This window comes from Rhinoderma darwinii, chromosome 2 (assembly GCF_050947455.1).
Source record: "Rhinoderma darwinii isolate aRhiDar2 chromosome 2, aRhiDar2.hap1, whole genome shotgun sequence".
Classification (NCBI taxonomy): domain Eukaryota; kingdom Metazoa; phylum Chordata; class Amphibia; order Anura; family Rhinodermatidae; genus Rhinoderma; species Rhinoderma darwinii.
The window spans coordinates 279687591-279713017 of NC_134688.1; the positions used below are offsets into that span (position 1 = coordinate 279687591).

The following is a 25427-nucleotide window of genomic DNA, read 5'->3' on the forward strand; positions in this document are numbered from 1 at the left end:
ATACTGCTAACTAGTGATCCTCTAAAAGCTACTATTAAATATATGTATATACTGTTTTATTACAGAATCTGGATCTAGTGCCCATAACACAGATAAACAGGCTGCCTTACTCAACACCTTACAGTTTAATGTTTCTACCTTGAAGGAAGAACTAAAACAAGTCTCAAAGTGGAAGGCCTTATTGACATTGCAGGAAAGGGTCTCAAAAGATGCCCCATGGTTGAATGAAAGTTCACAACCTCAAGCTGATCCAGCATGGAAGTTCACGTCAGAAGCCCTGCTGCTACTGTTATGTCTTAAGGAGTGTATGATCGAGGTGGCAAAGTCTTTTCAACCCTCGAAGCCCAATCTGAGGACCCCTGAGGCAGCCCCTCCTCTGAATCCAGATACCCTTAGCATTGCTCAGCAGAAGACCGTCCAATCAGCTATGCAGTTTGTGGCGTCTATGGGAATCTGTTCATACCTTCTTCCAGGGATTGGCCTTCCTTTACAGCATCGATCAGAATTTGGATCCCTTGTGTGTGCAATGGTGTCATGTGACTTGCCACAAGTTCGTACACGTAGGCTGTACATTACATGTATGTCTTTGTTGGAGATGTCTCGCCATTCGTCTCTAGGAAGCCTGCTCTTCACACAGCATCTGGGAGACCTTATGGCGGGGCTATGTCAGCTTGGATACTGCCCAACCAAAGTTAATGCTGATCAGGGCATTAAAGGGAATCTGAAGGTATTATACTAATAGCAACTATGTGCTGTCCATTTCCTCTATTTGACATGCAGAATTCATATTTGGATTAATAAAGTAAACAGATAATCCACACCACTTTAATACATAGCAAGTTATGCACTGTAAAACTGCCATTATCCTTAGCAATGCATTGAATTCCAGGATTTCATTTTATAAGTTAAAGGGGTTGTCCACTACCGGACAACTGACGGCCTATCCACCGGATAGGTCATCAGTATATGATCTGTGGGGTTCCGACACCTGGACCCCGCACCAATCAGCTGTTTCCGCTGCCTGCGGGCCAACGGATGTCATTGCACATTATGCAATGTATGGAGCCAGAAGCAGTTGGCTCAGTACGTTGCATAGCGGCCGTGCTGCAGTTCTTTTCTTATTCACTTGAATAGGAGCAGAGCTTCAGCTCGGCCACTATTCCGTGACCAGAGCCTTCATGGACGTCCAGTGCCCGGAGGCAGCCGGATCGGCTGATGGGTGCAGGGTCCGGGTGCCGGACCCTGAGAGATCAATTGCTGATGACCTAACCGGTGGATAGGTCATCAGTTGTCCGGTAGTGAACAACCCCTTTAATTTAAAGAACATCTGCAGAGAAAGAGTTTTTCACATTTTACCATTAGCATCATAAGGGTTTTTATCATTTTTCACTAAACTTAACGTATAAAGTCTATAAACGTTCAATTAATAGAAACACCTTCTAATACATTTTAAACATATATAAAGTATTCTGGAAGTTCTTAATATCTCAATGTTTGGCAATGATGCTAAACTTTCTAAAGTACAAGGCAGATGTTGGAGGCTTAATGTGGCCAGACACATTAGATGTATGTTGGCCGAGCCTGCCGACTTCGGCAGGACCGGTGGATCGTCTATTGTGTATGGCAGTGTCCCGACTCTCCCCCGAAAGCAGATGTCGGAAGAGAGAAGGGTCGGGCATATTGTATTCCAATATGCCCGATCCACTTGTTTGCAAGGATATAAGCTGCTGCCAGAGGAATCCTAATGAGAACGCATGCACGCTCGGCCGAGTGCATGTCTATGAGTGGGTCTGGAGGAATAGCTGTTGGCCGAACGAGCATTCGTCTGACAGCTATCTGAAATGTATGGCCAGCTTTAGACAGAGAAGTGGCAAATTAAGTTTAACACAGACAAATTTAAGGTTACACATTTGGGAAGAGAAAATACGTTTTGCCCTTACATACTAAATTGGAAAACAGCGGGTAAAACTGACATGGAAAAGGACAGGTATATTAGTCCACAGTAAACTGAAACGGAGCAACTAGTGTCAGGCAGTTGCTGCCAAGGCAAATAAGATTATGTCATGCATTAAAAGGGCATAAATGCACATATTGAGGACATGGTTTTACTTCTATACAAATCGCTAGTCAGAATGAAAAGTTTTTTAAGCCAGTAAATAAGAACTCAGACTTAGAGCGGGTTTAGTGACAGTAAACCAGAGTAATAAATGGAATGGGTGGACTGCAGTACCCAGAAAGGTTATCTATATTGGGGTTAAAGGGTATTTTCACTTTTTTTTTTACCTGCTGCAATGTATCGAAAATTAAGTAATTTTGCAATTGATCTTGATTAAAAATGTCATTTTTTTTTTGTTTCTACAGCTCCAATGCAGACCTGCCATCCTCTTGTCCCCTACATAGTTTTGATAGGTTATCAAGAAGTAGGGGACAAATAAAAGGGACTACGAATTGTAGGATCAGACTACACAGAATTTTTTTGTGTTGTCTGTTACCACGGTGATGGATAGGTTTGCCTAATAGCTATAGAAAGAAAACAATAGAAGATTTTTAATAAAGACCAATTGCAAAGTTGCCTCGTTTTTCATTTTAGATATATTGGGACAATAAACAAACAAACAAAAAAATATTGCACAGGTGGTTTTAGCTTGAAAGTTTGGGAGATAAAACGGCTTAGGGGTGACCTAATCACTATGTATGAGAATATCAAAGGCCAATACAGAAAACTGTCTAATGATGTTTATATACCAAGGATTGATTGTAACTAGGGTGTCCACTAGAGGCGAGAAAGTTTCTACATCATTTTAGATGTTTTTTTTATATTGTAAGAGCAGTAAGTGAAACTCTTGTTACTATGAAACTCTTATTACTGGAGATCGATCATTAATCCAGGAATTTATACTGATATTTGGGAGTCAGGAATTATTTTTATTTCCCCTAAAATATGGAAAATTGTCTACTGACTTGTGTTTTGTCTTCCTCTGTATTACCACTGCAGAATAATGAGTTGAGCTAGGTGGACCTTTTCTTTTTTCATCCATACTAAGTATGTCATGTTAGATATATGTGAGGTATAGTAATTCCTATCAGTAATCCTATTTAAATACACAGTCTGCCTCTACCCAGCCTGCCACGGGTCCTGAGATGGAAGAATTGATCGCATTCGACTGCACAGAAAAGGGAGATAAGATAGACTTTAGAGACGTGTAGTGTGTCCGTTTAACTGCAGCTTGGGTTGTTTTCTAGTGATGTCTATGGAAGTTCTTATTGCTGGGCTGCTAATACATTACACATGGCTCCATTAATGGTCTACTTGGCTATCAAGTTTTAGGGTAACCACACAGGTTGCGGATTTTCTGTCCGGATTTATGATTGGAAAATCTGCAACAGAAGACTGTTGCAGGCAAGTGGATGAGATTTAACAAATCCCATACACATGCTACTAAAGATTTTCCACACGGAAATCAGAGCATGTTGCGTATTTTCAAATCCGGAGCATGCTTTTTCTGTTCTGGATGTTCACCGTGGGTTTCACCCTTATTAGTGTAGAAGGTTTAAAATACTTAAAAAATCGCTTCTCTTAGGGGTGCAGTCACACGCAGCAGTTTTTGTTGTTGAAATATTCTGCGACTGAAAATCAGTTCCGTTCATCTGAATGTGGTTGTTAATGCAGCAGGTGTATGGATTTATGCAAGTTCTAGTTCGATAAACGGAACACATTTTCAGTCGCAAATAATTTCTGCAGCAAAGTCTGCCGCGTGTGACTGCAACCTAAGGGTAAGTTTACAGGTAGCGTAAATATTGCGAATTTTGCGCAACATATTTTGATGCAGAAAATCTGCAGCAAGAATGGTTGAGATTTTAACAAATCTCAACCACACGCTGCGTAAATAAGTGGAAAAAACATTTAGAAATTGACATGCGGTGTGTTTTTTTAATCCGCAGCATGTCAATTGTATTTGCGTAATCGCTGCTTTTCTGTTGCGTGTTTTCCCCACTGAATTCAATGAGGAGGTAAAACCCGCAAAAAAAAGAGCAGATGTTGCGATTTTTGCAGCGGAAAAGCTGCGACTCGGCCGCAAAAATCACAACTAAGAAAAAAAAATCTTATACTTATCCAGATTTCTGTGCTTCTTCGTCCAGGCCAGCCTCCTGGGATGACGTTTCATCCCATGTGACCGCTGAAGCCAATCACAGGCCGCAGCGGTCCCAGGAGGCAGGCCTGCAGGACGTAAATATGGGCGTTTTTTCTCTTCTGTTTTCCGCAGCAGACCTTCCGGCCGAAAAACGTCACTAAAATTTGGTGTGGTTTTTCATCCAGAATTCCCTGCGACCACCTGGGCGGATTCGCGGTGTACTTTTATGCTGCGTATCTGCCTGTCCTAACATACTGTGAATGACCAGTTGGTAGACCTGAGATGAAGGGGAGTGACTGATTGACAGAAAAAGCAGACCCATAAGAGCTAATATGGCTGACATATGTCCCATAAACTGACTGCAGCAGAAGACTTGAAAACAAACAGCTGAACTTACTAGAGCTACTGTAAATAGTTACTGCACATTCAGGAGCATAGTTAATAGCAATTTTTTGGCTGGAGGTACGCATTAATAATTTAGCATGGTTTTGCTTATTGATGTAGTAAGTATCCGGAAGCTGAACTGTTGTTAACCATAGCAGCTAAATGACACTGCAAAAATAAATGGATCTACAATAGGACTTGGTATCTAAGGATAACATATGTGCTATTTTCATAAATGTTCCCAGTTATATTGTATATTGCAATTTTTACACTTCTTTTTTGTTTTTTTAAGAATCTGAAAGAGTGTGAGAGGTGCCAGTGCAAGGAGGCTTTGATAGGACTGTTGGATCAGTTGTACCAGCCCCTTGTTATCAGAGAGCTGATTATCTTGCAGGGAACTCCTAGACAGGTAAGTCTGTGACATCACACATTTTTTTTAAACTATTGATCTCATTATCTTTTTCTTTTACATGTATTTGAGAAATAAAAGAACTGTATATCTTCGTACTACAATGATAAATCACCTATTTTCCAGGGTCCTCGTCCTTCTGGTGCTGCAGCCTCACTACAGAGAGTTCCAGCGCCTGCTTGGTTACGGCGGCTCTCTGGACAATTGCTGTCAGAGAGATTAATGAGAAGTAATGGTGTACAAGCTGTGGTACGAGGGATCCTAGAAGATGCAGGAGGTGGGTTCAGTGCTTTAAAGGCGAACCGAAACAGAATATATTGCATATAATATTTGATGCACCATCTGTTACCAGAAAATTGTGCATCATCTAAGCCCTGTCATAGAAGTCCCGACAAATGCTGTAACACTGTGTAGTTGTTTATTTAGCCGTTATACCATTGTATTGGAAGGTGGAAAATTTAGTCGCGCACAGTATTCTAACAGTTTTATTCTTTGTCCATGATCTTTGACTTCCATTTTCTTAGGCCTCATTCACATATGCTATCTCTGCATAGCTTTTTCACCTCATGTGTCTAGTTTATTTGATTATTAGCTGAACGAGCTTAATTAGGCCTAGATCTGAGCATCTACTTCCCTATAAATTTAGATGTAGCATTTGGGGAAGGCACTCGTGCAGGGGTGGCATGAGGGCAGAAGTCATCTCTGTCTGAGTGTCATATTGGCAAAGTGTCCTGGCAGTTATACATGGCAGTTAGACAGGGTAAGTGACAGGTAAGCTGTGTGGACTAAATAAACAAACTTGCATCCATTATTGCTGCTATAGATTTTTCTCTGATTCCTACCACCAAACCATCGCAACATTTTTGCTGCCTCACTCATCATTGTAGCTGTAGTTGGTTTACAATCCTACCGCCCATTTCGTCCCTTAGTCAGTTCGGTTCACATCAGTCCCTCTCTCCTTCCCTCGCCCATGTACAGCTCCCATGCACTATTCACTTTGTGTTTAGCAGTGGGATGAGATGGGTTAAGGGGATTCCGCAAAGGTCGCTCTCATAAATCACTGAACCATCTGCTGTCTCTCTCCATTCTCCTGCTACTAGCTTCAGGGGACATCTCTCCCAACCTTGGTCCTCCCTTTTCTTCTGCCAAGCGCAACCCCTTACCTGCCACACATAGAAACTTTGCAAATCTCCTCACCATTCCTTGTATGTCTTCTCCTGTCTCTTTTATCTGTGCTCTCTGGAATTCTCGGTCTGTGTGCAACAAACTCACCTTTATTCATGACTTATTCCTTTCTAACTCTCTCAACCTTCTGGCTCTTACGGAAACATGGCTACACCTGTCTGACACTGCTTCCCCTGCTGCTTTATCTTATGGTTGTCTCCAGTTCTCTCATGCCCCCAGACCTGAGAACAGGCAGGGTGGAGGAGTAGGCATACTTCTTTCCCCACACTGCACTTTCCAGGTCATTCCCCCGGTACCCTCGCTCACATTTCCCTCTTTTGAAGTCCACACCCTCAGACTCTTTCCCCCTTTTTCCCTCCGAGTGGCAATTGTCTACCGCCCCCCTGACTCACCACGTCAATTCCTGGATTTGCTGCCTGGCTTCCACAGTTTCTATCCTCTGAAACACCCACTCTCATCATGGGTGACTTCAACATCCCCATTGATAACCCAATCTCCCCATCTGCCTCCCAGTTTCTATCTTTAACCTCGTCCCTAGGTCTGTCACAACTTACTAACTCTCCAACACATGAAGACGGGCATTCACTTGACCTGGTCTTCTTCCGTCTCTGCTCAGTTTCTGACTTTATTAACTCTCCTCTCCCGCTCTCTGACCACAACCTTTCCTTTACTATCAAATATTCTCTGCCTTCTCAGGTCATGCCTACATATCAGACATACAGAAATTTGCATGCCATTAACACTCAGAAACTCATAGACAGTCTACAGTCCCCTATCTCTTCCTTCTGCTGTGCGAATCTGGCCGCCAAACATTACCATAACACTCTCAAAATGCATTGGATGAAGCAGCCCCCCCTACACTCCAAACCACTCGACAAAGACGTCCACAACCCTGGCACACGCCTCAATCCTGCTTTCTTCAGCGGTGCTTGAGATGTGCCGAACGTCTGTGGAGAAAATCGCATTTGACTGCAGACTTCCTCCATTACAAATTTATGCTGAGAACTTACAACTCTGCCCTTCACCGAGCCAAACAAGTCTATTTCACTTCTCTCATCTCCACACTATCTAATAATCCAAAACGACTCTTTGATACTTTTCACTCCCTCCATAGTCCTAAAGTGCAGACGCCAATCACAGATCTCAGTGCTGAAGACCTGGCCACTTATTTTAAAATTAAAATTGATAACATCCGGCATGATATTATCTCCTAGTCCTCTAGTAACATCGATCCCGTTCCATCCCGCACTCCCTCTTCTTCACTTTCAGCATTTGACCCAATAACAGAAGAAGAAGTCTCTAGGCTCCTCTCGTCCCACTACCTGCCCTAGTGATCCACCAGTCCCTCTCCCCAGCTGTCACTAGTCACCTGACTAAAATTTGTAACCTCTCTCTTTCCTCTGGTATCTTTCCCTCCTCTTTTAAACATGCCATTATAAACCCATTACTGAAAAAAACAACTCTTGACCCATCCAGTGCTGCTAACTACCGACCGGTCTCTAATCTCCCCTTCATATCAAAACTCCTGGAATGCTTGGTCTACTCTCGTCTTATCCGCTATCTCTCTGCTAACTCCATTCTAGACCCCTTACAATCTGGTTTCCGCACTCTACACTCCACAGAGACTGCCTTACTAGAGTCTCAAATGATCTCTTGGCAGCTAAATCGGATGGTAAATACTCTCTCCTGATTCTTCTGGATCTCTCTGCAGCCTTTGACACTGTAGACCACAAACTCCTACTTAACATGCTCCACTCTAGTGGCCTTAAAGACGCTGCTCTCTCTTGGTTTTCCTCCTATCTCTCTAACTACTCGTTCAGTGTGTCATTTGCTGGTTCTACGTCTTCTCCTCTTCCACTTGCTATCGGGGTTCCTCAGGGATCAGTCGGGTCCGCTCCTCTTTTCTCTCTACACAGCCCCTATTGGACAAACCATCAGCAGATTTGGCTTCCAGTACCATCTCTACGCTGATGACACCCAATTATATGCCTCTTCCCATGACATCACCCCTGTTCTAATACATAACACCAGTGATTGTCTGTCCGCCTTCTCTAATATCATGTCCCCTCTCTATCTAAAACTGAATCTTTCTAAAACTGAGCTCCTTGTGTTCCCACCATCTACTAACCTACCTAAACCTGATGTCTCCATCTCAGTTTGTGGCGCTACCATAACTCCTAGGCAGCAGGCCCGCTGTCTTGGGGTTAGTTTTGACTTTCTTACCTTTACTCCCTTACACGCTCCTGTCATTTTCACCTCAATAACATCTCCAGAATCCGCCCTTTTCTTACCGAGGAAACAGCCAAAACTCTCATTGTTGCTCTGATTCACTCTTGTCTTGACTACTGTAACTCATTATTAGTCGGTCTTCCCCTCCCTAAACTCTCCCCTCTCCAATCTATCCTCAATGCAGCAGAAAGGCTCATCTTTCTGACCAACTGCTACACCAATGCCTCTACCCTGTGCCAATCACTACACTAGTTGCCCATCCCCTTCAGAATTAAATTCAAACTTATTATTCTCACCCACAAAGCTCTCCACAGTGCTGCACCTCCTTACATCTCCTCCCTCATCTCTGTCTACCACCCTACTCGGGCTCTACGTTCTGCAAACGACCTTAGATTAAAATCCTCCATAATCCGAACCTCCCACTCCCATCTCCAAGATTTTTCTCGTGCTCCACCAGTCCTCTGGAATGTGCTACCCCAGACAATCAGATTAATTCCCAATAGCCACAGTTTTAAACGTGCCCTGAAAACACATCTTTTTAGACAGGCCTATAACATTACCAAAACTGATTCCTTTCCTTGGCCACATTAGTCATCAGAATAAGATTCCCTCACACTCCTTGCACCCTAATGCACTTCATGTCCATCATCCACGGACATTGGCTAGTGACTGGCTCATGCAGCTTTATGTGTACCACCCCATGTGTATAAAAGATGGCTGGACCATTGTACTGAACAAACACTTTTACATTTGCATTTAGCTTATTTCCTCATAGATATTAAGCTCTTGCGAGCAGGGTTCTCAATCCTCCTGTCTGAATTGTAAATTTGCTTTGTCACTATGTAATGTCTGATATTGTCTGTTTACATACCCTCTAAATGGTGAAGTGCTGCGTAATATGTTGTCGCTATATAAATAAAGATTATTATTATTATTACATGGCCGTATTAGGGCTCTGTACAACCTCTGAGTTGTACTCAGCTGTAAAAGTGGCACCCGTAGATTTTTGTGAGTCTCTACTGTAGGTCCGCATTCCTCTGATTTCAAAAGGAGGCATATGGAGTTTTCTGTCAAATCTGTATGAATTAAACAGAAAAAAATTGTGACATTCGCAATTGGATGCCCTGTAATAGAGGTATTCTTATACTCCACATTACGGCACCACCCGGAGTATGGCGGCACACAGAGTGTGTACAGCTCTGCAGTACGAAGTCACAGGGTCTGTGTACCTCTGTTAACCACCTACCATACAATGATTGACTTCCTTCCTATATGATCATTATAACATGCTCCTCTGGGGACACTATCTGGTAGGCTGTAGTCACATCATATTTGGGTCATACAGTTGAGGTATACGACTGTTTTTAAGAAAAAATATATTACAGCATATGTCTATACATTTCTTTAGCATACAGATGTACAAAGACTGGTGTGTGAACAGAGCCTTGCTCTTTGGTGGGTGAGGTTACCGACTTGTTACAGATTTTATTTATGTTTTTTTAGTTTCTCGTTCCTCTCATTGGGGGACTCAGACCAGGGTTATATGTTGTTGCCATTAGACGGCGTGAGACTAAGAATATAAATGTGTTGGCCCTTCCTACAGGATATTTCAGTCTTAGCTTAGTGTCTGTAGGAGGCAGATACTCCTTCTGGTTCAGCAGGCTGTCTTTACTCTTTTTTTATGTTAGTTTATTTTTTTTTCTATTCCTCTCATCTAGTTGGGAACCCAAAGCGACTCTGGCCCCCTGTTTTCTACCTTTTCTGGCAGCCTGTTGATGTCGACCTCACTGAGGTCTCACCCGCCATATGTATTTCTCATCTCATCAGTCTCCTTCACTTCCAGGGGAGCAGTCTGCTGCTTCCTCCCCTCCTAGGGAGGTTTTGTCTGAATAAGAAATGTCAGATTCCAACTCAGAACTTGATGAGGAGCAGTCCTACAAACAGTGGACAGTTTTATCACAGTGGTCCGGGACACCTTACAAATCACTCACGCAGAACAGTCTCTCTCACCGGAGAAGAATATCTTGGTGGTCCCAGACAATCTCAGAAGTCCAAGTAATTGAAACATCCTGAGTTTTTTTTCAGACAGCGCGTTTGGAACTTATGTATGCTTTTCCGGAAGATGTCTTCGCAGCATCATTCCGTGATCCTTTGGTCCTTCTTTAGGTTATCCTTTGAAGCTACTGATTTGGCCTTGAGACCGATTTGTGCTATTGCTGGAGTCAGTAGAGCCTCCGCTGAATGTCTTTGCCAACTTTTTCATGGTATTTTCTTTGGGGCACCCACCGAAGAATTAGTGGAGCTGTCATATCAGCTGTCCTATCAAATATCTGGCGCTTTGTGGCTCTCGGCTCGGCTTCCATTGTTGCCATTGACAGAACTTCCTTGCTTAAATGCAGGTCCGCCAACACTGCTTTAAAGTGGTCCTTAACGGCACTTCCCTTCGAAGGTTTCTGACTCTTTGGGACCCGTCTGGATGAGATAATTTCGGAAGCCACAGGTGGAAAGAGTTGTCACCTGCCTCAGATCAAGGTCCATTGGGATGGGCTCAAGAAAATTGCCGCTTCGTTTTTGGCCCTTTTGCAGGCTTCTGCGCTTCAAGCATGCCTAGCTCTCTTATATCTCGGTTGCCTAGGTGTGGGATGTCGTCTCCTCAGGACACGAGATCCAGTTTGTAAGCCTACCACCCGACTCATTCTTTCAGTCCACGCCTCCTCTGTCGCATGCCAGGGCAACAGCCATTTTTCAGGCAATAGACTCACTCTTGAGTCAAGGAGTAATAATCTCTGTCCCGCATGACCAGGAATTTCGAGGATTTTAGGCCAATTTCTTTGTTGTTCCAAAAAAGGTCTGGTCAGTTTGCCCTGTCCTGGAACTCAAATTTCAATGCCTATGTCAAGGTCCATCATTTCAGTATGGAGTCCCTCCGCTCGGTCATCGCCACCATGGATCAGGGGAATTTTCTCTCTTTTGTGAACATATGGATGCTTACCTCCACGTCCCCATTTTCCCATCCTATTAGCGCTTCCTGCGCTTTGCTGATCCCCCTCACCATTATTAGTTTATGGCACTCTTGTTCGGCCTGTCAACGGCTACACAGGTTTTCACCTAAATCCTCTCTGTGGCACAAGGCCTTTATTCCCACCAGGATTCCTGTCTTCCCATAAAACTCCTGGATTGGGAGCAATCTTCCTTTGTCTCTGTCATTGGACGACTATTCTATCTGGCTGCCTGGGTTGAGTCCAGATGGACAATGTCATGGTAGTAATTAAGTGGGAGGGTTTCAAAATTTAGCAGCAATGGCAGGGTCGCAAAAATTCTTGAGTGGACTGACCTCCATGTTCCTGGTATCTCGTCAGTGCACATCCCAGGAGTCAACACTTGGGTCGTGGCTTTCTCAGTCACGTATGGTTTGACCCAGGGGGCTGCTCTCTACACTACAAGGTGTTCTACTAGAATTGCTCCAGGTGCGGCAATTCATTTCTCGGATCCCGAAGCATGCGCAGTCAAAATTCTGGTGTCTCTATTAGACCAATTCAACCTGACCCTTCTCCCTCTTCCGAAGCTGGTCAGGAGGATCAAGGCAGGAGGATCAACCAGACAAATATATTAACTTCAGAAACAAATGAGTGGGAGTTGTCTCCACAAATTACAGACGAGAAAAGGGGCTTTTTTGACCACTCACCGAAAAAAAATCCTTTACTCGTCCATTCACTCAAAGGACACCGCTCAGACCCATTTGATTCTGCAGTTAATATGGTTGTCTGGTGGACACGATTTCTTATTTGGTTCTGATATATATTTTTTTCTTTACCTTGTTCCCTTCTTCTCCAACTGCTTTTGTGCAAAGTGAAGTAGCTCATTGCCTGTAGGAGGGGCCAGCCCTTTTTTATTCTTAGTGTCATGCCTCCTAGTGGCAAAAGCATATACCCACGGCCTTTGTCCACCAAAGGACTTGACCATAAAGGGATTTTATGGTGAGTACTCTTTATCACCTATTTACAGGATAGGAAATGTTTGATAGTTGGGGGCTCTAACGCTGGGAACCCCACAATCTTTAGTTCCCCCTCACTACGGTTGTGCTTGAATGGAGTGGTGATCACACATGCGCCCTGCCGTTCCATTCAATGCTTATAGGATCCTTTTTCAGTGAAAAGAAACGGTGGCTCAGGACCCCTGTTCAAGTGATTGGTGCGGGATTCCAGGAGGGGGCCCCCCAGCGATCAGACATTTATCACCTATCCTGTGCATAGATTATAAATGTCCTTCGTGGGACCACCACTTTAACATTGACAGACTCTCTCCCCTGCTAATGAAAAAATGCTTGTCATAGTTGTGGGTAAGTAATCTGATCTTGAGGCACCATCAGAATATGGTATTTTGAGGGATTTTACTATTCAGGCTCATCTTTAATACAGGATTATATAAATATTTCTTATTTTACAGTTGGTGTAGCTGGGGGCCGTGAAGCAGAAGCTGCTGCCAGCAACTGGAAGAAATGTGATGCAATAGCAAAGATCTTGGCGTCATGTCCTCAGCAGTCACTTACTGTTGAGGAGTATTACCAGAAAGTATGTCCGCAGGTATGAATTTACACTAGACAACAAATAAAAGGGAGTAAATTAAAGATGATTTGCATTTTTTTTGCTTGGACTTAACGGATATATATTTATATATTATGTAAGTATGTCTAGTCATGACTTGCCATTTTTGCAGATGATTATAATATATTCTCTAGTATCAGAACCTAAATTATTGTTAGACTACTGTGAACATACAGGTGGCATGATGGCACCACAGCAGTATGTGATACATCACATCCGTCAACTCCTCTAGGTGCTAAGCTAATATATCATTTTTGGGTGTCCAAAAATGTAAAGGTAAGTACGCTTTTGCAACAATTTTTTTTATTGCTCTAATAATGCATCTAAAATAAAATAAAACAAAACAAAATAACATTGCAAATAGTCTTAAAAATATCTACGGTTTGGAAAAATATACTAAAGACCTATATTCTGCCCAAAATACTCTACGTAGTGCTAAATATACCTATTGAGCTTCCTAAGTCCTTTGACACAGAAAAAGAGGCAGGGCGGTTTTGCGATTCCCGATGTCTTCACTTATTACAGAGCAACCCAGCTTTCTCAATAGATAGACCTGGTCACGCGTCATCTGTTCCTATTTATATTGACATGGAAAGAGACTTCTGGGAAGTTTTTATGGACCTCAAAACTTACACTTTAGAAGCCACAAATAACCAATACTATTACTAGAGGCACGATTAAGGTCAATCAGGTTCTAATCATGTCACTTGGTTCACCTCATGTGCTCTCACCTTTGATGCCGGTAGGCATTGTTCCCTGTTGGCAGACAGGTCGCATGAAATATATTTTATCTCCTTGGTCTAAACTCCTCAATTCCTTAAAGACTTAATGGGGTTTTACAATGGGCAATTATCGGGCAAACAATCGTTCATAGAACGCTCATTTCCGATAATTGCCCTGTCTAAACAGGGCAGTGATCAGCAGATGAACGAGCAAACGCTCCATCATCTGCCGATAAGCGTCCGGTGCAGCGAGCGCCGATCAACGAGACGTGGTTGATCGGCGCTCGTTTGCCCCTGTTACACGGAGCTATGGATGGGGACAAGCGATTGTTACTCTGATCGCTCGTCCCCATCCATTATTATCATGTTGGCAGCGCGTCTCCCTGTTTACACACGGAGATGTGCTGCCAACAAGATAATCTTTTACTTTTTTAAAACAATACGACCAGCAGATGATCGAGCGTTTGCTCGGTCATCTGCTGATCGGTCCCCTGTTTACACAGGGCAATTATCGTCAACGAGCGTTATATTAATGCTCGTCTGCCCGATAATCGTCCTTTGTAAAACCCCCTTAACACTTCTTCACGGCTTATCTTTCAGACAGACCTGTAGAAGGTTTTTGCATAAATATATATCATCCATTTAGGGACTTAAACTGGATAGCGCAACTCTTTACTGCTACTACACCTTGAGCTTAATCTATGTCTAATATTTATTCACTCTTGCTACTTCATGGCTCCAGCTGAAAACCGTACCATGTTGGGTAATATGAACGTGAACTTGACAGGCAATTCACGGAGTTGGATTAAAACTATTTTGTCATTCAGATGGTTTCTCCCAATGTGTGGGGGTCTAAAAGAATTAATTTAAATTACTCACCTGTTGGAATTGAAATGGAGGCATATAGTACACCCTTCAATGCAGCAATGTTCTGCAAATGTCCATCAATTGTTCATTTTTGAGGGGCTTTGTGGGTGGGAGTCCATTATCAGGAAAAGGTTTCTTTGTATGTGGGATGGTTGGATTTCATATAACAGCTTAGGCTGGGTTCACACGACCATGTTACGTCCGTAATGGACGGACCGTATTTCGGCCACAAGTCCCGGACTGAACACAGTGCAGGGAGCCGGGCTCCTAGCATCATGGTTATGTACGATGCTAGGAGTCCCTGCCTCTCTGTGGAACTACTGTCCCGTACTGAAAACATGATTACAGTACGGGACAGTTGTCCGGCAGCGAGGCAGGGACTCCTAGCGTCGTACATAAGTATGATGCTAGGAGCCCGGCTCCCTGCAGTGTGTTCAGTCCAGGACTTGCGGCTGAAATACGTTCCGTCCGTTACGGACGTAACATGGTCGTGTGAACCCAGCCTAACTAGACACTCCACTCCACTCTGCCTTCTATTGCGAGACGTTCTAGAATCTAACTATTACCTTGACTTTCCCATATTTTAGCTGGATAATACACCCCAGTATTTCTTCTTTAAAACTGAACTTTCTACTTTTGCCTTTGCATCTTCTATATTAGTTTGACAAGAGCTCTCTTGAATGTAACCCTCCAACTTCTTTTAAATGCTGAGGTTTGGTTTACATCCTTTTCTATATTTTTGTAAATTTGTTTTTATTTTTGTATGTGATTTGGTTTCTCACAGGTGCCTGTGACTACATATGCCTTTTTGCTACCCTGCTTGGTATGCAATTGACTTGAGTGCTAATAACTGCCTTGTTTGTTATGAAAATCGAATAACAGATTGGTCACAGATTACCGTCAAACTTTGTGCAGCCTGTTTTTTCACTCATACTTTCTTCCATTTGACCCCTATTATTTGCCAACCTATATTCGGTAGGTTAGGAGGAAGTAAGAGAACAATTTAAGGAATTGAGACTGGAGGATATGACTACACAGGGCTTGTTTGTAGTCTGTAACCATAGACACAAAGGTTTGTTTAGGAGCTGTAGACTTAAACAAAGTTGCATTTTTGTTTTTATGCATTTGAGCAATAAAAAGGTGTATTTACCCTTTAAAATTTCAAAGTGTGCGACAACTTCCAATTATACAAATGTTGTATGCCATTGTATCGTAGTGGAGGGACATGTTGCTAAATGTTTCTGTGATTGGTTACGGTTGCATAAACAAAAGTCACTCGCATAGCTCTTTACTGAAGTAAAAGTATGACACACTAAGGCACGCTACTGTGCCAACTGGTAGGTTCATAAGGCTAGTTAGCAACTTTTATTCTTCATTTTCTGTAGATCCTAGACTTGCTCCACATCCAAAACTCTTTGACAGCTCGTCAGTTTCAAAGAGTCGCCACTGAAACGTTTCTGAAGATGGGACGGGCTCAGCCCCAGCTAGCGGAGAAATATTTAATTCTACCGATTCTAAAACCCTTACTGTATTGTACCACGACAGAAGCAGGTAAGAACCATTCAGTCAAACTAAATGAGTGCTGCATAAAAACCTAGTCTCATGCAACACAGCAGCATGCAGCAAAATCAAGTTAAAACTAAACTTAAAGGGGTTGTCTCATCAGAGACCACTGCTTTCAGATTGGAGACAATTTTACTGGGGTAAGTCATGGCCAGATGAACGGATGTCCATCTTACAGATCCGTTCACCAGTCTGGCTCATAGAGAGTCTGGCAAATACAGAGGCCATATGCCATATATCCACATGCCTTAAACGGGTTGGCCAGGAAAAAAATATTTTCTAAAAAGTGTACCCCAGCCAGGGTTTGCCTTCCCTTAAACCCCCTACATACTTTCTAACCAGTTTCTGTTTGATCTCAATCGTCACTGCTGCTCTTTCTGTTTGTTTACATCCCTTGCTTCTGTTCCTGTTTCCTGTCTTGTAACCCACCATACCTATGATCCCTTGCTGCACCTGTGGAGACAGCTTAGGCGGGATTCACACGAACGGGTCGTTCCCGAGCCCGAGTGCCGGCCGGTAAAATCGGCCATTCTGCCCGGCCGGTTTGCATAAAGTTTTGCATCCGTGCCGGGCCGGGCAGATCCGGACAGTGACATCAGCGGCAACTCCTGAAGGGGAATCCCCATGTGTTCGGGGATTCCGCTTCAGGAGTTTCCCCTGATGTCACTGCCCAGATATGGACAGAGACATCAAGCGCTCTGTCCAGGAGCGGAATCCCCGAAAACACGGGGATTCCGCTCCTTCAAGGAGCTAAAGTGCGGCTAGCACATAGCAGAGCGGGGAGATACCTCCCTGCTCTGCTATAGTGGCGTCGCTACAGTAGCAGCAGCCGCAGCTGCTAGCAGCGCCATCGAAGGTGTCGCCGTGCCAGGGTGCTTTTCAAGCAGGGGAAGGGAGCCAGCGCAGCGCTCCCTCCACCTGCTGTACACCCCGGCCCTGCCACACCGTGTACAGCGATGCCATTCGTCAGAATGGCATCAACTCCTCCTCCTCACATGCACTCTGCGCTGTGAGGAGGAGGAGATAGAGCGCAAGCGCCGGGAAACCCGGCCATCACTCGGAACACATTCCGGTGATGGCCGTGTAATACCCGGCCCCATAGACTTCTATGGTTGCCGGGCGGCCGGGTACCCGGGCAAAGATAGAGCATGTCCTATTTTTTGACGGCCGGATTTCCCGGCCGTCAAAAAATCGGTCGTGTGAATAGCCCCATTAGGGGTCTATTATTCCTAATGCAGCCGGGTGCCGGCCGATTTATGAACGGCCGGCACCCGGCCGGGAAACCCTGCCGTGTGAATGAGGCCTTATATCCCCGTTCCTCCCTCCACAGCATCTCAGCTATTTGCATACTGCCATGCCCCCCTATGTTCACAGGGTCATTCCCTGCTCTAATTACAGGCACCGAGCTCCCTACACAGTCACACACCCAGTAATAATCACACAGGGAGGATGGGGGTTATATACAGGGATGATGGGGTTTATAGACAGGCATGATGGGGGTTATATACAGGGATGTTGAGGGTAATACACAGGGATGTTGGGGATATATACGCGGATGAAGCCAGAGGTAAATTGACACTATATCAGAAAGTTACTTATATATGTCCAATTAAGTTAAAATATTAATAAAATTTATTCCTGGACAGTCCCTTTAATAGGGCATATAGAGTTTGCATTCATGAGAGAACCATAAAGCGTACCTAACTTTTCAGGTGATTTTCAGAATAAGCATCAAATGTATGTACATGAGGAATAACACTAGTTCAGGACATTATATGACTTCTATTCTGTATTATTTAGCCGTTTATATATATATATATATATATATATATATATATATATATATATATATATATATATATATATATATATATATATATATATATACTACCTTTCAAAAGTTTAGGGTCACTTAGAAATTTCCTTATTTTTGAAAGAAAAGCACAGTTTTTTTCAATGAAGATAACATTAAATTAATCAGAAATACATTAGAACACTGGAGTGATGGTTGCTGGAAATGGGCCTCTATACACCTATGTAGATATTTCATTAAAAACCAGACGTTTGCAGCTAGAATAGTCATTTACCACATTAACAATGTATAGAGTGTATTTCTGATTAATTTAATGTTATCTTCATTGAAAAAAAAACTGCTTTTCTTTAAAAAAAAAAAGGAAATTTCTAAGTGACCCTAAACTTTTGAACGGTAGTGTATATATATATATATATATATATATATATATATATATACGGCAGCATGGAAGAGATTACACAGCAGTAATGAGCAGTGTAGCTGGCATTCTAGCACTGGGGTGAGATATAACTTTCCGGGAAGCTGCTGCAGATTCTGTCTGTGTCTTTCTGACTTTGCTCCTCCCAACCCTCTTCACACACTTGTACTGACAGCGTGTCTGTGTCTGACTCACTCTCTCTCTCTCTCTGCTACCTACTCTTGCTCCTCTCTCCACGGACTTGTACGGGCAGGCAGTAAAAAGACACACCCCACTTTTTGCAGTCTATCAATTCTGCTCCGTAACTAGGGATGGATTTTGCTTGACAACAGGAGTTGGACAGCAGGTTACAGGAAGGGAGACACCTAGTGGCAGTAACTTCACACAGAATTAGCATGTATAAAACAACTACATTTTAACAGTAAGCAGATTAGAATGTTGATTTATATCAGGTATACTATTACATTTAGCATAAGTTGCTTGAATAGTTAGTGTCCATTTAAGTTTAATTATTACCTTTACAGTACACAATCCATATGACATCCAGTTTATTCATCTTATAAAGGAGACAGTAATAGGTGATATCTACTACTGTGAAAATCTCCAGTTAGTGTTGTAAAACCCTATTTCCTAGATACTTTATATTTCTAACTGCACAATGTCATTTGCTACTCTCTAGAGGACTTATAAAGAAGCCCTTGAAATGACTCATACAGCTTCCCTCACCGAAACGTAGTGATTGATAGCTTTTCTTGTATACGTTTGTTCACATGGAGAGTTTTTCAGCAGCTCTCTGCTCTGGCTAATAGAGGGTGGTCCTGAATAGTAAGCCTCCTAATACATCAGTATGCTCTAATAGGGAATATGGAAAGGGGTTGTCTAGAGGCAGACTTCTGGTTTAAATGATAAATTGGATGTGCCCTGATATGCGCGAATGTGAAGATTTTTTCACTTTTTTTTTCTACTTTTAAGAGAAATCTCCAGCCCCTGAAGAGATCCTAGTGTCAGAATCTGTATTGTCACAGTGTGTTGAGGACATTGTTAAGGTAAGTGGTCAGCTGGCATTACACATCATTTAAAGTTTTTCCCAGGATTATATTTTTTTAGTCAGTCCTTTTATTCATGAAGAATCTCTTGTGGTATCAGAAGTGAAGAGCACTGGCTATCTCAGTAAATAATGTGTACATGGTCTCCCCACCCCCTCCTCCTTTCTTGCCTGTGCAATGTTTGGGGCACCTGTACCTTGCACAGAAAGGGTTTTTCCTGGTCAATGCAAAACAAGGCCAGAGCACTGAAGAAGTGCTGCCACGAAGAGACACGGGAACAGATGTGATCCAGGCATTGGCCTGTTGTATCAAGCACTGATAAACCGGCAAAGGGGTTAAAACGAGTGGTGAGGATGAAGCCTCTATGAATATTGGAGAAAAGCATACGTGACTCATTCATATTTATCATCAGATGTCTTTGTTCTAGTGTAGAGTAATGTAAACATAAAGACCCAACAATAAAGAGGTTTGCCTTTTGCTTTTAAACTTCTGTTTTTATTTGCAGGTCTTTGTAGTGGGCAATGATCCCACAGCTGCCATATTGAATTTCAGCAGACAAATCCTCTTGGTCATCTTCACATTGTACTGTTTTGCCATGCATAATGCATCCCACATACGGTAAGAATACACAGATTGAGACATTCTGTGTGAATATGAGAGGCTGCTTTATAGCTGCAGTATTAAAACACATTGAAAATTGAGGTGGCAAAAATGCTGCGAAAAACGCTTTCCCTGCCTCCCATTGATGTCAATGGGAGGTCAGAGACGGAAATGCCCGAAGAAAGGGCATGTCGCTTCTTTTTCCCGCAAGTGTTTTTTCCCGCTCATTTTGGAAAAAAAAGCTTCCGCCTCCGATTGAAATCAATGGGAGGCGAATTTGGCAGTTTTTTGTCACAGTTTCCGCAGCAAAAACCCTGGAAAAAAACTCAGTGTGAACAGGACCTAAGGCCTGTGTTGATGCTGGGTCGTAATGATCTATTAACATCTTCTTCATGCAACAGATAAATTAATGCTTTATAACCTTTCAAATATTATTCCTCACAGTTCCCCATCCCAGGATATCCTCCTTTGGTACCTAGAGAAGTCAGACAGAGAATCAGCAGTGTCAGCACTGGCAGGACTCAGTGGCATGGAATCCTCTCTTCCATCTGTGCCTCACTATATCCACATCAAGCCTGGGAGTCAAGGAGGAGCAATGATAATTGTAAGGGAAGAACAGAGGTGAGAGGTGGTCTCCTTGTTACTGCTGTTATTCACCATAAGATCGTAGAATTAAAGTGTAGCTAAACGTTTGACAAACTTCTGACATGTCAGAAGTTTGGATTGGTGGGGGTCCGAGAACGGAGACCCCCACCATTCGCTAAAACAAGCAGCAGAAATGCTCGTGTGAGCACTCAGCCGCTTCGTTTCTGTTCGGCTTTTTCCGGAAAGCTGATGTATCGAAGTACAGGCTCATAGACTTTCTATTGAGTCCGTACACCGATACATTTATTTCCGGAAAAAGCTAAACAGACACGAAGCGGCTGAGCGCTTCAGCTGCTTCGTTCTAGCGATTGGTGGGGGTCTCCGTGCTCGGATCCCCACCAATCCAAACTTCTGACATGTCACTAGGACATGTCAGAAGTTTGTCAAACGTTTAGCTACACTTTAAATTATTGCAGGTGACAGGCTCCATTGAAGCATTAGCATCTCTGTATAAATGCAATAATTTAAAAGAAATCATCCCTACATGCATTTTCCCCTTCATCTCATTGGGGGACACAGATCATGGGTATATGCTGTTGCCACTAGGAGGCGTGACACTAGGAATAAAAAGTTCTGGCCAGTATAGTATATACCCCTCCTACAGGCACTGAGCTAGTCAATCTTAGCTTAGTGTCCGTAGGAGGCAGACACCCCTGCTGGTACAGTAGGCTGTCTTTTGTTATTTTTTTTTTCTCTTTTTCAAGCACGGTTACATTTCTTTAACGTCTTTCAGGCTCTGTGTTTTATTGCACTGCTGAAGTCAACAGGGACAAGTACCCAAGCTCCTCTGTTGCCCACCAACCTAAGGATTGTCCCCGTTTGCGCCCTACCAGTGTCCCACCTCACTGCAGCTGATGCAGTGAGGGGACTTCCCTGCTGGTCTTAATTCTGGGGATGAAGTATACTTCAGGACAGGGGAGTATTACCCCCTCTACTTTTGTCCCACTTTTTTATGGTGCATCTTTCTGGCACACTCTTCTTCCCAGCGCTCTTGCGTCGGACGTCTTCTTGCTCGCAGTGCTACTACTGGCAGGCCGCAGGCTCCTTTTCTAGGGGAACCTAAGGTAGGGACATGGTCCCCTATGGCCTTTGTCCCATGGCCGCCATTTCCCTATGCGGGCCACTGGCTTTTCAAGTCTCTGTCTGCTCCTGGTTAGCAATTGGTGTGTGGCCGTCACGTGACACAGCAATAAATCGCGCCATGGTGAAGGGGCGGGTCATCATCTCCTGCTGTGTTGTAGATATTGTTACACTACAGTAATTTACTGGCTCAGGGTTTGGGAATTAAAGAGGGGGTGCCAAAGGCAGATCCTACCAATATGGAAAATGTACAACACAGTCCCAATGCCAACAGCAGCCCCAGAGTTCCTGTGATGCCGTGTACCTTCTCGTCTATCAGAAGCCTAGAGCTCTCTAGGTAACCTCAGGCGTCCATTACACCCTTCTAAGGGAGTCACAGCCCGTCCTCTGGCAGCATATTGAGTAGTCATAGTCCCTCGTTTTTCCAAGTTGTTACTGAGGAAGGTGATGACCCCTATACAGCCATGGCAGACACCAGAGGAGAATCCTCCCGACAGTTACCTTATGTAATTCACTTTGCCTGTTCCACATGTGGCCAAAAATTCTCATGTGGTCAATCTACTCCATGTGATGCATGCTTGCCTCCAGGTCTGGCATATGTGGATGCCCAGCCATCTCAGCCACCCCCAGCAATGCCCACGCCTAATGCTGAAGCTGAACCGCAATGGGCTCATTCCTTTTCCATGGCCATCAGTGACCACTCCAAATTCGCCCGTCCTTGGGCATCTTGGCTTGCCTTGCCGACCAACCTTTAGGGGACTTTGTCCACTTCTTCCCGTGGCAAGCCTCCTAAACAGATCAGAACCTCACGTGCCCTCAGTTTTCCTGCCTCATCAGTTTCCCCTCCCCCTCCAGGGGACTGATCTGCCGCTTTTTCCCCTCACTGGGAAGCTTTGCGAAGGTGAACTCTCAAAGTCCATTTCGGAGTTGGATGACAAACAATCCTCCAAGTTGTCCTCTATGGGGGAATGTAGGTCAGAAACATATTACAGATGCAGACCCGTTACCCCCCCCCCCCCCTAAATAGATTGTTTCCATTCCTCGGAGACTTCTTGTTAAGACATTTGCCCAGACTTCTCGCCTGGATCTTATATATCCTTTATCCTTTTCCAGAAGATAGTTCTTCAAAATTAGCAAAGCTTCCGGGTGTGGTTTTTCCAGTCTCTTGGCTGGCCTAGAGCACTTCTTTTCCTATGGCAAACTTCGCCTCATTCCATGATCCTTTGGACTGCTGCATTCACTCTTTCTCTAGGTCTTCCTTTGAGGCCTCCGGCTCGGCATTGCAGCCCGACTTTTCTTCCACATGTGTCAGCAGAGCCTCTACTGAATGAACTCGCCAACTCTGTAATGGTTTTCTTTCAGGGGTGCCCACTGAAGATCTGGTGAATCTCTCAACAGCTGCCCGACACTACCAAATACCTATTCGAAGCCTCCCTGGATGTGGGTCACCCTGTTGCTTGCGCCTCCTCTTCCATGGTCACGGTACATCACACATCAGGTCTCAAATTCTGGTCTGTCGACAGCTCTGCCCTTCGTTGGCTCCCATCTCTTTGTAACCTGCTTGGACAAAATCATTTTGGAAGCAACAGGTGGGAAAAGCACTCACCTGCCCCAAACTAAGGCTTGTCGTGCTTTTAATCCCAGGAAACTTGGACCTTTCACAGATTCCTCTTCACAGATTCCTCAGTCCACGATCATCCGGACAACTTTCCCACCAGAACTTCAAGGACAGACCTTCCTTCAAGCACCGTTGCTTTTGGTGCTCCTTCTGGCAGGCCGCTAAGCCTGCAGTGGCCAGTTTCTCCTGAAGGTGCGCCCCCACTCTTGTCTCGAGTGGGGGGCAGACTTCTACTTTTTAAGGACGTCTGGGTCTCTTACATTTCTGATGCCTGGGTGTGTGAAGTAGTCTTCTCAGGGTACAAGATCAACTTTTTTCAAGCACTGGACTCTCTCTTGAGTCAAGAAGTCTTTGTTCCTGTTCCTCCAGGATTCTACTCAAATCTTTTTGTTGTCCCCAAAAGGGAAGGTTCAACTTAAACTTTATGGACGTACCGTATGTCTTTTTTCAACCTTACTACCTATGTAACTAAGTTCATCCCATTCTGGACCTAAAACAGCTGACATTTCCACATGGAGTACCTCTGGTCGGTGATCGCCTCCATGGAACAGGGGAACTTCCTTTTCTCAGTTGACATCAGGGACGTGTATGTACATATGCTCAACCCACCATCGCTTCCTGTGATTTGCATTTCTCCCTTACCACTACTAGTTTGTTGCCCCTCGTGTTTAGGCTGTCCGTCGCCCTGTGGGTTTCCACATAAATTCTTTCTGTGATCATCATAATTTTTGTTCGTCCCCTATCTGTTTGATATTCTTATTAAGTCCCTGACCTGCCTCCAAATTACTCTGGATGTACTGGCTTGTTTTAGATGGCTTGTCGTCAACCAATCCAAATCCTGCCTGACTTTCTTTCGGAGGCTCAGTTTCCTCAGGTTGGGTGTCCCTTCCTCCGGAGAAACTCTCCACCCTGCAGCAGGAATTCTGCGCTTTGCGGCGGGTATCTCGCACCTCTATGCGCTTTTGTATGAAGGTTCTGGGCAACGTGGTGGTGTCTATCGAGGCTATTCCTTTTGCCAAGTTTCACACACACGTCCGCTTCAGAGGGCAATCTTCTCCGGTGGAACCACTTCCAATTCCGTAGACCGTCTAATCTTTCTTCCCCTGACCTCAGGCTTCGACTGTTCGGCTCTGCAAGCCGGCTATTTGGTTGTCTCTGCACACGTTCCCCAAATTCGGCAGGGTGCATATCTTTGCGTCTGCAGATGCTTTCCTTGGATGCGAGGTGTTGCGTCCATCTGTGGAGTACATGCTTTTTCCCTTTTTTAGTTTGCACCCATGTTGACAGCTTTGGGACACAGACCCCCAATGAGACGAACAAGAAAATCAGATTTTTTTTTTTGAGTACTTACCGTAAAATCCTTTTCTCGTCCAGTCCGTTGGAAGACACAGCTCCCACTTTTTTTTCGTCATGAAGTTTATAATGTTGTCCATCAGGCATGGTTTCTTCTATGGTTCTGATATTATCGTTTTTTAATTTTGTGTTCTGTTTCTCTTACTACTTCTTTACAGACTGACTAGCTCAGTTTCTGTAGCAGGGATATATGCTGTAAGAGTAGCCAACAATTTTATTCTTAGTGTCACGCCTCCTAGTGGCAACAGCATATACCCATGGTCTGTATCCCCAATGGACTAGACCAGGGGCGCAACTAGGAAAGACTGGGCCCCATAGCAAACTCTTGACTGGGGCCCCCCAGGTGCCACACGCAGCCCTCCTTATTATAGTGCCCCCTGTAGATTTTGCCATACAGCCCCCCTGTAGACTGTGCTAAACAGCCCCGCCTGTAGACAGTGTCACACCCCATTTGTAGATAGCACCCCCACCTCCCCCTTGTAGGTAATGCCATACAGCCCCCCTGTAGATATCGCCATACAGCCACCCTGTAGATATTGCCATAAAGCCCCCCTGTATATAGCGCCATACAGCTCCTCCTCTATATAGTTCCACACAGCCCCCCACCATTGTATATAGTGCCACAGAGCCCCCCCTTAGTAGATAGTGCCACAGAGCCCCCCTTAGTTGATAGTGCTACACACAGACCACTGTAGATAGTGCCACACACAGACCCCTGCAGATTGCGCTACACATAGCCCCCTGTAGATTGCGCCACC

The 25427-nt window shown here is 44.1% G+C and overlaps 1 protein-coding gene across 1 annotated transcript in view; it reads left to right on the forward strand.

Annotated features, from left to right (window-relative positions):
- Positions 1 to 25427, forward strand: part of TANGO6 (transport and golgi organization 6 homolog) — a 48874-nt gene that overhangs the window by 1085 nt on the left and 22362 nt on the right. Inside the window, exons 2-9 of the mRNA XM_075853327.1 lie at positions 66 to 727; positions 4810 to 4926; positions 5053 to 5203; positions 12787 to 12923; positions 15919 to 16084; positions 19300 to 19373; positions 19879 to 19991; positions 20418 to 20594. Coding sequence (XP_075709442.1) covers positions 66 to 727; positions 4810 to 4926; positions 5053 to 5203; positions 12787 to 12923; positions 15919 to 16084; positions 19300 to 19373; positions 19879 to 19991; positions 20418 to 20594 — 1597 coding nt within the window. The remainder of the gene's footprint in view (positions 1 to 65; positions 728 to 4809; positions 4927 to 5052; positions 5204 to 12786; positions 12924 to 15918; positions 16085 to 19299; positions 19374 to 19878; positions 19992 to 20417; positions 20595 to 25427) is intronic.